General features: G+C 43.2%; 2 protein-coding genes across 2 annotated transcripts in view; both read left to right on the plus strand.

Moving 5' to 3' along the window:
- LOC309550239 (uncharacterized protein) overlaps positions 1–14,189 on the plus strand; it is a gene marked incomplete at both ends in the record, with an annotated part of 1,760,330 nt that overhangs the window by 878,059 nt on the left and 868,082 nt on the right. Inside the window, 1 exon segment of the mRNA XM_082250650.1 lies at positions 6,045–6,085. Within this exon segment, the coding sequence (XP_082106776.1) occupies positions 6,045–6,085 (41 nt within the window).
- On the plus strand, positions 6,555–6,944 carry LOC309548797 (uncharacterized protein; the record flags this gene model as incomplete). Its single annotated transcript, XM_082248739.1, has 1 exon — positions 6,555–6,944. A coding segment is annotated over one exon (390 nt), but the record flags the coding sequence as incomplete, so codon positions are not given.

Consider the following 14,189-nt stretch of genomic DNA (forward strand, 5'->3'; position numbering starts at 1 on the left):
AACACTAAATACATACATGACATAAATACATGTAATCCACCACTGGTTACTGAATACCAATATTATGAGTCCTGACCCCTGCACTATATACTCTATGTTGTACATTACATACTTCTGTTCTATCCCCTCTTCCCACTGCTACAGTATCTCACAAAAGTAAGTACTCCCTTCACATTTTTGTACATATTTAATTCTATCTTTTCATGTGACAACACTGAAGAAATGACACTTTGCTACAATGTAAAGTGTACAGCTTGTATAACAGTGTAAATTTGCTGTCCCCTCAAAATAACTCAACACACAGTCATTAATGTCTAAACCGCTGGCAACAAAAGTGAGTACACCTCTAAGTGAAAATGTCCAAATTTGGGCCCAAATTGTGAATATTTTGTGTGGCCACCATTATTTTCCCCTCTTGGGCATGGCATTCACCAGAGCTTCACAGGTTGCCACTGGAGTCCTCTTCCACTCCTCTATGACGACATCACAGGGCTGGTGGTTGTTAGAGACCTTGTGCTCCTCCACCTTCCGTTTGAGGATGCCCCACAGATGCTCAATAGGGTTTAGGTCTGGAGACATGCTTGGCCAGTCCATCATCTTTAGCCTCAGCTTCTTTAGCAAGGCAGGGGTTTGCATCTTTCTCTCAAAGGAACAAATGTACTTAGTGAACAACTCCAAAAATTTGCGAAAGAGTATTTAAACAAGGAGGGGGGGGGCAAAAGAGTGAAAATACAAGAGTCCAATTGCCCCCCGAAACAATGCCAGAACAGGTCAGAAGCACAGAGGTTAAGAAATGATAAGCTCAGAGTCCTGTCTACAAATGCTCGCAGTTTAGGTAAAAAAATCAGTGAACTTGGGTCAATAATGGCATCTGAGAATGTAGATTTAGTGGCTGTTACGGAGACATGGTTTAATGAAAGAAATGACTGGGACATAACCATACCAGGGTACTCTTTATACAGAAGAGACAGAGAAGGCAAGAAAGGAGGAGGAGTGGCCCTGTATGTGAAAGATAGCATTAAATCTAACCTAATACAAGTTGGTGAGGCCAACATAGAGTCAGTTTGGGTTACGTTGCAGTTTGCTAATCATGCAGTAACTCGTGTAGGTGTGATATATAGACCACCTGGTCAAGTTAAAGAACTAGATGATCTACTAGTTGAAGAAATAGCTAAAATGACAATGAAAGGAGAAGTTATCATTATGGGAGATTTCAATCTTCCAGATATAAACTGGAAAACCAAAATAGCAAGTTCTACCAGGAGTACAAATATTCTAAATTCCCTACTGGGGTTGTCTCTGCAACAAGTGGTTGAGGAGCCAACCCGGAGGGAGGCCATTTTGGATTTGGTATTCACAAATGGGGATTCGGTATATGATGTCATTGTAGGCGAAACCTTGGGATCTAGTGATCACCAGTCAGTGTGGTTTAATATAAGAACTGTGAAAGAATCACACCACACAAAAACAAAAGTTTTAGATTTTAGAAAAACAGACTTTTCAAAAATGAAATTAGTCATAAATGAGTCCTTATCAGACTGGAACGGATTACATGGAGTCCAGGAGAAATGGGACTACTTAAAAGGTGCATTATTGAAGGCAACAGAAAATTGCATTAGACTTGTCAGTAAAAGCAAAAAAAGGAAGAGACCACTGTGGTACTCAGCAGAAGTGGCCCAAATCATTAAAAATAAAAAGCTAGCATTTTGTAATTATAAAAAACCCAGAGCAATGAAGATAAGGAAATCTACAAGATTAGGCAGAAAGAGGCCAAGCAAGTTATAAGAACTTCTAAAGCGCAGACAGAAGAAAAACTAGCTCAGTCTATGAAAAAGGGGGATAAGACATTCTTCAGATATATAAATGAAAAAAGGAAATTAAAACAAGGAATAACTAAATTAAAAACAAAGGACGGAAGGTATGTAGAAGAGAATAAAGGGCTAGCCGACTGCCTTAATAAATACTTCTGTTCAGTTTTTACAGAAGAAAAAGAAGGAGAAGGACCTCCACTTGAAAGGATGACTAATGAATCGTTTGATGCATGTGTCTTTACAGAGGAAGACGTTCTAAGATTGCTGTCTAAAGTGAAGACAAATAAGTCACAGGGTCCTGATGAGATACACCCAAGATTATTAAAAGAGCTTAGTGGTGAGCTGGCAAAACCATTAACAGATCTATTTAACCAATCATTAGTAACAGGAGTCATCCCGGAAGATTGGAAATTGGCAAATGTCGTGCCCATTCACAAGAAAGGTAGTAGGGAGGAATCGAGCAACTATAGACCAGTGAGTCTGACATCAATAGTAGGCAAATTAATGGAAACCCTATTAAAGGATAGGATTGTGGAACATCTTAAATCCCATGGATTGCAAGATGAAAAACAACATGGGTTTACTTCAGGGAGATCATGTCAAACAAATCTTATAGATTTTTTTGACTGGGTGACTAAAATAATAGACGGTGGAGGTGCAGTAGACATTGCATATCTAGATTTTAATAAGGCTTTTGACACTGTCCCACATAGAAGACTTATCAATAAACTACAGTCATTGAGCATGGACTTCCATATTGTTGAGTGGATTAGGCAGTGGCTGAGTGACAGACAACAGAGGGTTGTAGTCAATGGAGAACATTCAGAACAAGGTCATGTTACCAGTGGGGTACCTCAGGGATCTGTACTGGGACCAATTTTGTTTAATATCTTTCATAAGTGATATTGCAAAAGGCCTCGATGGTAAGGTTTGTCTTTTTGCTGATGACACAAAGATATGTAACAGGGTTTATGTTCCTGGAGGGAAACGCCAAATGGAAAAGGATTTAGGAAAACTAGAAGAATGGTCAGAACTCTGGCAACTGAAATTTAATGTGGATAAGTGCAAGATAATGCACCTGGGGCGTAAAAACCCAAGGGCAGAATATAGAATATTTGACACAGTCCTGACCTCAGTATCTGAGGAAAGGGATTTAGGAGTAATTATTTCAGAAGACTTAAAGGTGGGAAGACAATGTAATAGAGCAGCACGAAATGCCAGCAGAATGCTTGGATGTATAGGGAGAGGTATAAGCAGTAGAAAGAGAGAAGTGCTTATGCCGCTGTACAGAACACTGGTGAGACCTCACTTGGAGTATTGTGCGCAGTACTGGAGGCCATATCTCCAGAAGGATATAGATACTCTAGAGAGAGTTCAGAGAAGAGCTACTAAACTAGTACATGGATTGCAGGAAAAAACTTACCAGGAAAGGTTAAAGGACCTTAACATGTATAGCTTGGAAGAAAGAAGAGACAGAGGGGATATGATAGAAACTTTTAAATACATAAAGGGAATCAACTCTGTAAAGGAGGAGAGCATATTTAAAAGAAGAAAAACTACCACAAGAGGACACAGTTTTAAATTACAGGGGCAAAGGTTTAAAAGTAATATGAGGAAGTATTACTTTACTCTGAGAGAGTAGTGGATGCATGGAATAACCTTCCTGCAGAAGTGGTAGCTGCAAATACAGTGAAGGAGTTTAAGCATGCATGGGATAGGCATAAGGCTATCCTTCATATAAGATAGGGCCAGGGACTATTCATAGGATTCAGATATATTGGGCAGACTAGATGGGCCAAATGTTTCTTATCTGCCGACACATTCTATGTTTCTATGGTTGTCTTGGAGGTGTGTTTGGTGTCGTTATCATGTTGGAATATTCCGCTGTGGCCCAGTCTCTGAAGGGAGGGGATCATGCTCTGCTTCAGTATGTCACAGTACATGTTGGCATTCATCGTTCCCTCAATAAACTGTAGCTCCCCAGTGCAGGCAGCACTCATGCAGCCCCAGACCATGACACTCCCACCACCATGCTTGACTGTAGGCAAGACACACTTGTCTTTGTACTCCTCACCTGGTTACCGCCACACACGCTTCACACCATCTGAACCAAATAAGTTTATCTTGGTCTCATCAGACCACAGGACATGGTTCCAGTAATCCATGTCCTTAGTCTGCTTGTCTTCAGCAAACTGCTTGCGGGCTTTCTTGTGCATCATCTTTAGAAGAGGCTTCCTTCTGGGATGACAGCCATGCAGACCAATTTGATGCAGTGTGCGGCGTATGGTCTGAGCACTGACAAGCTGACCCCCCACCCCTTCAACCTCTGCAGCAATGCTGGCAGCACTCATACGTCTATTTCCCAAAGACAACCTCTGGATATGACACTGAGCACGTGCACTCAACTTCTTTGGTCAACCATGGTGAGGCCTGTTCTGAGTGGAACCTGTCCTGTTAAACTGCTATATGGTCTTGGCCACCGTGCTGCAGCTCAGTTTCAGGGTCTTGGCAATCTTCTTATAGCCTAGGCTATCTTTATGTAGAGCAACAATTCTTTTTTTCAGATCCTCAGGGAGTTCTTTGCCATGAGGTGCCATGTTGAACTTCCAGTGACCAGTATGAGAGAGTGAGAGCGATAACACCAAATTTAACACACCTGCCCCCCATTCACACCTGAGATCTTGTAACACTAAAGAGTCACATGACACCGGGGAGTGAAAATGGCTAATTGGGCCCAAATTTGGACATTTCCACTTAGGGGTGTACTTACTTTTGTTGCCAGCGGTTTAGACATTAATGGCTGTGTTTTGAGCTATTTTGAGGGGACAGCAAATTTACACTGTTATACAAGCTGTACACTCACTACTTTACATTGTAGCAAAGTGTCATTTCTTCAGTGTTGTCACATGAAAAGATAGAATAAAATATTTACAGAAATGTGAGGGGTGTACTTACTTTTGTCAGATACTATATACACATATAATATGGATTCTCTTTGTTACGCCCATTTCATACCAGCTGGACATTTATATCTGTTGAAAAAATCAAATGAAAATGAAAATAAATTTCTTCCCCCAAATCTGTAGACAATAAGTGGGAAATAATCATCCAATCTGTGCGATATCACCGCGCCGTGTAACAATCAGACTTACAATTCAAAAATATGAAATCTATTTAACAGTGTCAGGATATGAATAAATAGTAATGTGATCGTCCAATAAGAGGATAGAAATGTGTGTCATCAGTCTGGGCCAATATAAATGATAAAGTGCGAGTGCAGAAATTGCAGATGAGAAAGGTGCTGGTGGTCACTTCCACTCACCGTACCATCTGACTCCTTTGTTACCAGTGAGTCCCACAGATCCCTGTGGGAAGTGTGGGACTTCTTGTGTTGGGAAGATGGCAATGAGTGATAGAGGGGGAGGGGACACTCGTCCTAAAATCCCCTCATCACTGTCACTCCTATAAAAGACATTTCTCGTTGTTTCCTCACTCTCTGACTAAGGTCTATGAATAAAGAAATGAACTGGTAGGAGATCAGAGGCCCATTTACTAGTTACCTTGAGGGGGGAATTGTAAGATCCTCAGAGACAAAGCTGCCTGATGTGGGCGGAGTCCTGGTTTAGGGGAACCAATCTGCTGATGTCTAGTAATAATCTTTGTATTTCTATTTTAGTACATGGACGGGAGATGAGGAAAACCTCAGAGGATTGTCTCACTTTGTCTCCAGACTGTAAAGTAGAAGATGAGGACATCACACAGTATAGTCCAGGAGAAAACCCGGCTACCTCAAATGTCCATCCGGCACCACACAGTGTAGATGGACCATCGTATTCCTCTTATCCTGAGGAACCTCAGACTGTGAGGGACAGTGCCGGACCATCGTATTCCTCTTATCCTGAGGAACCTCAGACTGTGAGGGACAGTGCCGGACCATCGTATTCCTCTTATCCTGAGGAACCTCAGACTGTGAGGGACGGTGCCGGACCATCGTATTCCTCTTATCCTGAGGAACCTCAAACTGTGAGGGACAGTGCCGGACCATCATATTCCTCTTATCCTGAGGAACCTCAGACCATGAGGGACGGTGCCGGACCATCGTATTCCTCTTATCCTGAGGAACCTCAAACTGTGAGGGACAGTGCCGGACCATCATATTCCTCTTATCCTGAGGAACCTCAGACCATGAGGGACGGTGCCAGACCATTGTATTCCTCTTATCCTGAGGAACCTCAGACTGTGAGGGACGGTGCCGTCCTTACAACAGATAAGAGGTTCCCCTGTACTGAGTGCGGGAAAGGTTTCCACTCTAAATCCAGACTTATTGTACATAAAAGATCTCACACGGGGGAGAAGCCGTATTCCTGTCCTGAGTGCGGGAAATGTTTTTCATTAAAGCACCATCTTTCCACACATCAGAGATCTCACACTGGTGAGAAGCCGTATTCCTGTCCTGAGTGTGGCAAATGTTTTTCAGAGCAGTTCAGTCTTTCCAGACATCAGAGATTGCACACTGGTGTGAAGTCGTATTCCTGTCCTGAGTGCGGGAAATGTTTTTCACAGAAGTCATATCTTTCCACACATCAGAGATTGCACACTGGTGAGAAGCCATATTCCTGTCCTGAGTGCGGGAAATGTTTTTTAACAAAGTCCAATCTTTCCACGCATCAGAGATTGCACATTGGTGAGAAGCCATATTCCTGTCCTCAGTGCTGGAAATGTTTTTTAAATAAGTCCACTCTTTCCACACATCAGGTATTGCACACGCGGGAAAAGCCATTCTCCTGTTCTGAGTGTGGGAAATGTTTTTCAGTGAAGTCCAATCTTACCACACATCAGAGATTGCACACTGGTGAGAAGCCGTATTCCTGTCCTGAGTGTGGGAAATGTTTTGTGCAGAAGTCCAATCTTTCCAGACATCAGAGATTGCACACTGGTGAGAAGCCGTATTCCTGTCCTGAGTGCGGGAAATGTTTTTCACGCAAGTCACATCTTTCCATGCATCAGAGAGTTCACACAGGGGAGAAGTTGTATTCCTGTTCTGAGTGCGGGAAATGTTTTTCAGAGAAGTCCAGTCTTTACAGACATCAGAGATCTCACACGGGTGAGAAGATATATTCCTGTTCTGAGTGAGGGAAATGTTCCTCGCTGAATTCCTGTCTTCCTGTACATTAGGGATCCCACACAACCCTGGAGGTGTATTAGTGCCTTGAGTGCGGGAAATGTCTTCTATATGAATGTTGGTGGACATGTGGGGAAGAAGCACACCCTGATATACACCTCAGATATACTCCATGGCTGATCTTCATCATGTAAGAAACCCTTCATAAGGAGATCAGAGATCACCAAAGACATGGATGAAGTGTTGTCCCGTGTTGGCCATTGATAGCAGGAGAAAAATAAAAATGGAGTCCTTACCTTTCATTGGCTGAGTACATTTTGTGCGGAAAGATTTCACAAACACTTACAGATCTGGTTGTTATAAATGTGTTGATGAAATGTGACCCGCATTCCCCCAGTCATGGTGAATTGGGATTTCCTATAATGGTCAGTTCCATCTAGTGGCCATAATGTGCTTTCCTGACAGATGTCCATGGCAGCATATGTTTGGGTAGCCCCACCCTCGTTCCTCCCCTATAAGACCCCACCCCCATAAATGTTCAGGATAAGCCAATGGCTGCGTTCCTTTTTTGTCCTCCTCACTTATAGGTCCATTTCTGTATGAAGTTTTCCTACCTATTGGAAGTATTGGTGGGTGGGTCTGGTACTGGGCAGCTGTGCGGGATGTCAGGAGCTTCCTTTGGTATCCAGAAGTCTTCCAGGATGTCCCGAGTGGTCATTGAGTCCCCAGCTATCAGCGGGGTGGTGTTATGGCACACATATGTAGAGGATCCATGCCTGGAGAGTGGGCCCTGCCATCAGCAGCCATTTGCATTGGCTGGGAGCCCAGCTGTTAGTGGGGGGCCATTAAGTGTTAGACACATGAAATTCGTTTCGGTGCGAATACAAATTCCAACAAATTTTTGGTTATTCCTAGATTCGGATGTATCCAAATCTCCAAATAAAATTGCAATGAATCTCATTGAAATCTGTTAAAATTTGTTTCATTTATTCATTTTCTAACGAATTCCAACTTTTCAGAACGATTTGAATTCAGAGCAGTCAAAAAAAACGATCGACCGATGCAAATTCTGTGTGAAGAAATAGCTGGTTGTTAACCACTTAAGCCCCGGAGGATTTGGCTGCTAAAAGACCAGGGGGTATTTTGCGATTCGGCACTGCGTGACTTTAACGGACAATTGCGCGGTCGTGCGACGCTGTACCTAAACGAATTTGACGTCCTTTTTTTCCCACAAACAGAGCTTTATTTTGGTGGTATTTGATCACCTGTGCGATTTTTTGATCATGCGCTATAAACAAAAAAAGAGCGTCAATTTTGCAAAAATAACAATATTTTTTACATTTTTTTATATGAAATTCCCCCCCAAAAAAAGTAAAAATCTAAACTTTTTAACATTTTCGGCCAATTTGTTTTATGCTACATATGTTTGGTAAAAAAAATTGCAAAAAGCGCATTTTGATTGGTTTGCGCAAAAGTTATCGCATTTACTAACAAAGGGAAAGATTTTTGTCATTTTTGTTGTTTTTTTTTTTTAATGCGTAATGGCGGCGATCTGCGATTTTTTTTTTTGCGGTACTGCGACATTACGGCGGACAGATCGGACCCTTGACTGACATTTTTGACACTTTTGGGGTTACCAGTGACATTTCTAAAGTAATCAGTGCTATATATATGGACTGTTACTGTAAAATTACACTGGCAGTGAAGGGGTTAACTTTATTTGAGAGGGAGGGGCTGTGTGTGTCCCTAGGGGCGCGCTTCTAACTGTGATTGGCTGTGGCTTGAGCTGTAGGAACACTGATCAACGGTCCTACTTAGTAGAACCGTATGATCACTATTTCTACACAGGGGAGAATGACAGGCGGCTTGTTTACACAGCCTGCCTGCCTGCCTTTCTCCCTCTCCCCCGACGATCGCAGAGTGACTGGCGGACATCGGGTCCGCCGGTCACACACGCGGGGGGGTCCGTGACCGTGCGGGAGCGCAGCGCCGGCGGCGCGCACTCGCTCCCCAGAGCCTCACAGGCTAGTGACGTACCAATACGTCACTCTGCCTGTGAGGGGCTGACCGCCGCAGTATATGTACTTGCGGCGGTCGGCAAGCGGTTAAGCAGCAAGCCGGGAAGCCGTCCGCCCTCATCCTTACCAACCATGACTCAGCTGTCAGCGGGCTTCCCCACTGACAGATAAATGTAAAGACAAGAATGCCGGCATTGCCCGGCAATAGAAAAAAATGGCGTGGTTCCCCCCCAGTCCATACCAGGCCCTTAGGAGCCAAAATTAAAAAAAAAACAAAAAAACAGTGGGAGTTCTCCCCTAAAATCCATACCACATCCCGGCATGCAGCCTGGCAGGTCAAGAAAGGGACGAGTGAGGGCCCCCCTCCTTAACAATACCAGCCCACATGTCCTCAAAATGGAGGGGTGGGTGCTTTGGGGAAGCTCAGACCGCCCACCCCACCTTACCTTTGTCCCCATGTTGATGGGGACAAGGGCCTCTTCCCCACAACATGGCCTGTGCTTGTGGGGTCTGCAGGCAGGGGACTTGTCGTAATCTGAAAGCCCCTTTTCCCAAGGGGGCCCCCAGATCCCACCCCCCATGTGAATTAGTATCAGGACCGTATAGTGTGATTACTGCAGTGTCAGCGCTGGAACTTTGGTGTTATCGGGACCATATTACCTGTACCTATTCACCAAAAATTGTTAAAAAGTAATAGAAACACACAATTTTTGAAAAATCCTTTAATAAAAAATAACTACTGTAGGCTCCTCCTCCATTTGACATTTCTTACATAGGTAAGGGGCGGGGTCACCTGTCTACATCACCTGGTGACACTGCCTCCTTCTGATACCATGGATCGGAGCATGCTGGGTCCCTAATGTCAAAAGGGGCGGTGCCACCAGGTGATGTAGACAGGTGGCCCCGCCCCTTACCTATATAAAAGATATGAAACGGGGAGCCTGCAGTAGGCAGAGGGCTTCCATGACGGTGAGAGCATCTTTTGTTATTTATTTTTTCGGGTGCGGCGGGCGTTGTGATTGATAATGGATGTACATCGGGGGGAGGTTGGATTTTATTTTTTAATAAACGATTTTTCAAAAATTGTGTGTGTGTTTTTATTACTTTTTGACACTTTTTTGGTGAACAGGTACTATGGTCCCGATACTCATTCACATGGGGGGGGGCAGGATCTGGGGGCCCCCTTGGTAAAATGGGCTTTCAGATTACAACAAGCCCCCTGCCTGCAGACCCCCACAACCACAGGCCATGGTTGTGGGGAAGAGACCCTTGTCCCTAACAACATGGGGACAAGGGTGCTTTGGCGTGGGGGGGGGCAGAGCTGCCCCAAAGCACCCACCTTCCCCCCCCATTTTGAAGGCACGTGGTCTGGTATGGGTTAGGAGGGGGCGCTCACCCTGGGGAACTATAGGCCGGTCAGCCTAACATCAGTAGTCTGCAAGATTTTGGAGGGGATGTTAAGGGACCACATACAAGACTTTAGTAATGAAAACGGTATTATAAGTAGTAATCAGCATGGATTCATGAAAAATCGTTCGTGCCAAACCAATCTATTAACCTTCTACGATGAAGTGAGCTGCCACCTAGATAAAGGTAAGCCTGTGGATGTGGTGTATCTGGACTTTGCAAAGGCCTTTGACACCGTTCCCCACAAACGCTTACTGTACAAACTAAGGAAGGTAGGTATGGACCATAAGGTGAGTACCTGGATAGAGAACTGGCTCCAGGGGAGAGTCCAGAGGGTGGTGATTAATGGGGAGTACTCAGATTGGGCGGGTGTGGAAAGCGGGGTCCCCCAGGGTTCTGTCCTGGGGCCAATCCTGTTTAATTTATTCATAAATGATCTAGAGGAGGGGATATCGAGTACAATCTCAGTATTTGCGGATGATACTAAATTAGGCAGGCCAATATCTTCTATGCAGGATGTGGAATCCTTGCAAGCGGACCTGAACAAAATAACGGGGTGGGCAACTACATGGCAGATGAGATTTAATGTTGAAAAATGTAAAGTAATGCACTTGGGGGCCAGAAACCAGAAAGCAAGCTACTCACTAGGGGGGGAACCTCTGGGTGAGTCTAGGATGGAAAAGGACCTGGGGGTACTGGTAGACAACAGGCTTGGCAGTGGCATGCAATGCAAAGCCAACAGAATACTGGGTTGTATAAAAAAGGGGATTCACTCCAGAAATAAAGAGATTATTCTCCTGCTCTACAAGACTCTGGTCCGGCCACATCTGGAGTATGCTGTCCAGTTCTTGGCACCGGTCCTCAGGAAGGATGTGCTGGAACTGGAGAAAGTCCAGAGAAGGGCAACAAAAATAATTAGGGGAATGGAGGACATCAGCTATGAGGAAAGACTACAAGCACTGAACTTATTCTCTCTGGAGAAGAGACGATTGAGGGGGGATATGATATCAATGTACAAATACTGTACTGGCGACCCGAGCATAAGGAACAAACTATTCAGAGTAAGGGAATACAATAAGACACGTGGCCACTCACTAAAACTTGAGGAAAGGCGGTTTAACCTTAAAGTGCTTAAGGGGTTCTTCACTGTAAGAGCGGTAAGGATGTGGAATTCTCTTCCACAAGCAGTCGTATCAGCAGGGAGCATTGATAGTTTCAAAAAACTATTAGATGGACACCTTAAAGACCACAACATACAGGGGTATACAATGTACAACATACAGGGGTATACAATGTACAACATACAGGGGGTATACAATGTACAACATACAGGGGTATACAATGTACAACATACAGGGGTATACAATGTACAACATACAGGGGGTATACAATGTACAACATACAGGGGGTATACAATGTACAACATACAGGGGTATACAACGTACAACATACAGGGGTATACAACGTACAACATACAGGGGTATACAATGTACGGTTAAAAGCAAACACACACACACATCATAGGTTGAACTGGATGGACTGATGTCTTTTTTCAACCTCACTAACTATGTAACTATGTAACTTGCTGAACTGCATGCTTAGGTAAAGGTCACAACGTTAATTTTTTTTACATTTTGGCGTGGACCTGGATGGGCCGGGGGGGAGGGGACACCACGTCATTTTTTTAAACATTTTTCTTTTGCCGGGCAATGTCGGCATTCTTTTCTTTCCATTCATCTGTCAGTGGGGAAGCCCGCTGACAGCTGATGAGTCATCGGTTGGTAAGAATGTGGGCGGCCGGCTTCCCAGCCCCCTGCTTAACAACCCGCTATTTTTCACACAGAATTCGAATCAGTCGATCGTTTTTCGACCAATTGGAATTCCGATCATTCTGAAAAGTTGAAATTCATTCAAAAATTAATAAACAAAACAAATTTTACTGAAACCAAAAAGAAATTTAATGAAAACGAAACAAAAGTAAACAAATTCTGAAACTAAACTAAAGGAATTCCATAACAAAACGAAATTAGTAAGTCTACGTTTCCACTAATGCGCCTACAAAGTCACACGATTTCAAGTGCGACTTTGTACTGCGACTTTACAACGACTTTGTGCGACTTTGATGTTCTACGATTTGTTCAAAGTAATTCCATTTCCTGCTGAAAGTGATGTAATTCCTTTTAGAAATTCCAATGTAAAAATGGTTCTGTCCCCTGGTAATAGGATGCTATTGCATAAAGTATCCTACGTTCCATCACAGTCCAATTTTTGTTTAATTTTTTTTGTTATTTTTTTTCTTATATTTCTGTTTATGTGCAAGTGTATTTAAATTCTATTATATTTCCATTTTTTAGATATAATAAAACTACGTTGCTTTATCTTATGTTGTTCTGTGTTCCCAGTATATATACCTATATAGCATAACAGACAGTAATCAAAGTACTCTACAACAACCAAAAAACACACAGATTACGTAACAAGATTATTTATTTTTTTTTCTGCATAAATTCTCCAAAAATAAACTTTATTTTGCAATAATCATTACAAATGGTTTGGTTTTTCCAGCAACAAAACACAAAAAAAGAATGATAAATTAACAGGTAAAAAAATAACAAAATTTCCTTTGTTGGACTTCAAACAAGAAAAAACTGTTGGGCCTTGAGAATATGACATATTTTTATTATTCTTCCCAAAATAGTACTTAACAACACCAAAAAAATGAAAAAAAAAAAATTACAACTGCTGGTAGATTATTGGTTCAGTCAACCCAGAACCTGAACTAGTGGATGGGCCAGGGTAATCAGTCGATGCTCCATGGTAGTATTGCCTTTCCTGAAAAGGCGTAACCTGAGTGGGTTTAGGTGGCATAAGTTGGTGATTTTTCGGGGGTCAAGGGTGGAGGCAATGGGGAGTGGAATTGGATGTAACATGCGGGGCCTGGAGGTATTCAGCATATTACCGTAATCATCACAGTATGGGCGGTTTATTGGCAGGCCGTACAGTGTATTTGGTGGTGGTGGGTAATGGTGATAATTAGGGGGATATGTGTGTGGGGGGCTTCCATACATGCTGAGGATATTGTTGGCTCCTCAACCACAAAGGATTGAGTAGTTGACATCAAAGCCATCCTGAGCGCATATTTTTTCTCTGGGGGGACCTTTTTAAATATCCCTAAAATGACCGTGAGAAATGCTGTGTCTTCACACATGCTTTCGTTCATTTTAGTGGACATCTCATTGACCACCTGCAAAATTTTATCCATGGGTTTCACACCCTTGGCACTTGCCCTTGTAGATCTTGGGCAAGGTCTATGGACATCACTAGGCCCTGGTTCAGCATCCTCCTCAACGGGAGAAACATTCCTGGAAATAGGTCTTGACATGGTTCCCTCAGACTCTTCCTGGTCACCAGTGTCTTGGAATTGCTCCTCCTCCTCCTGTGACCCCTCTTACTGTGGCAAACCCTGTGAGCTGTCTTGCCAGCTTGCTTGGGTTCTGAAATATAATCATTAATTTTTATTTGTATGACTATTATTACATTTTATATGTAAACTACAGTATATACCTGCTGACAACTTACTCTGGCATCTCCAACACCGGCTTTAAAAATTCTAGCTCCTGGGCATGTGCATATGGGGCAAGTCTTGAAGACCCAGAACCACTCCTTCCTTCTCGCAGTTTACGGAGATACCGGTTGTAACAGTCTTTGAGACTTCTCTATCTTGTTTGTAATGAATGCACTGAAAAACAGACAATACCACTACTGTACAGGGAATAATGGGTGCAAGCTGTCATGTGATAAGTTGCATATATGAAACACTTACATTTTTGT

This window comes from Pelophylax lessonae, assembly GCF_965119305.1.
Source record: "Pelophylax lessonae genome assembly, chromosome: 3".
NCBI classification, from domain to species: domain Eukaryota; kingdom Metazoa; phylum Chordata; class Amphibia; order Anura; family Ranidae; genus Pelophylax; species Pelophylax lessonae.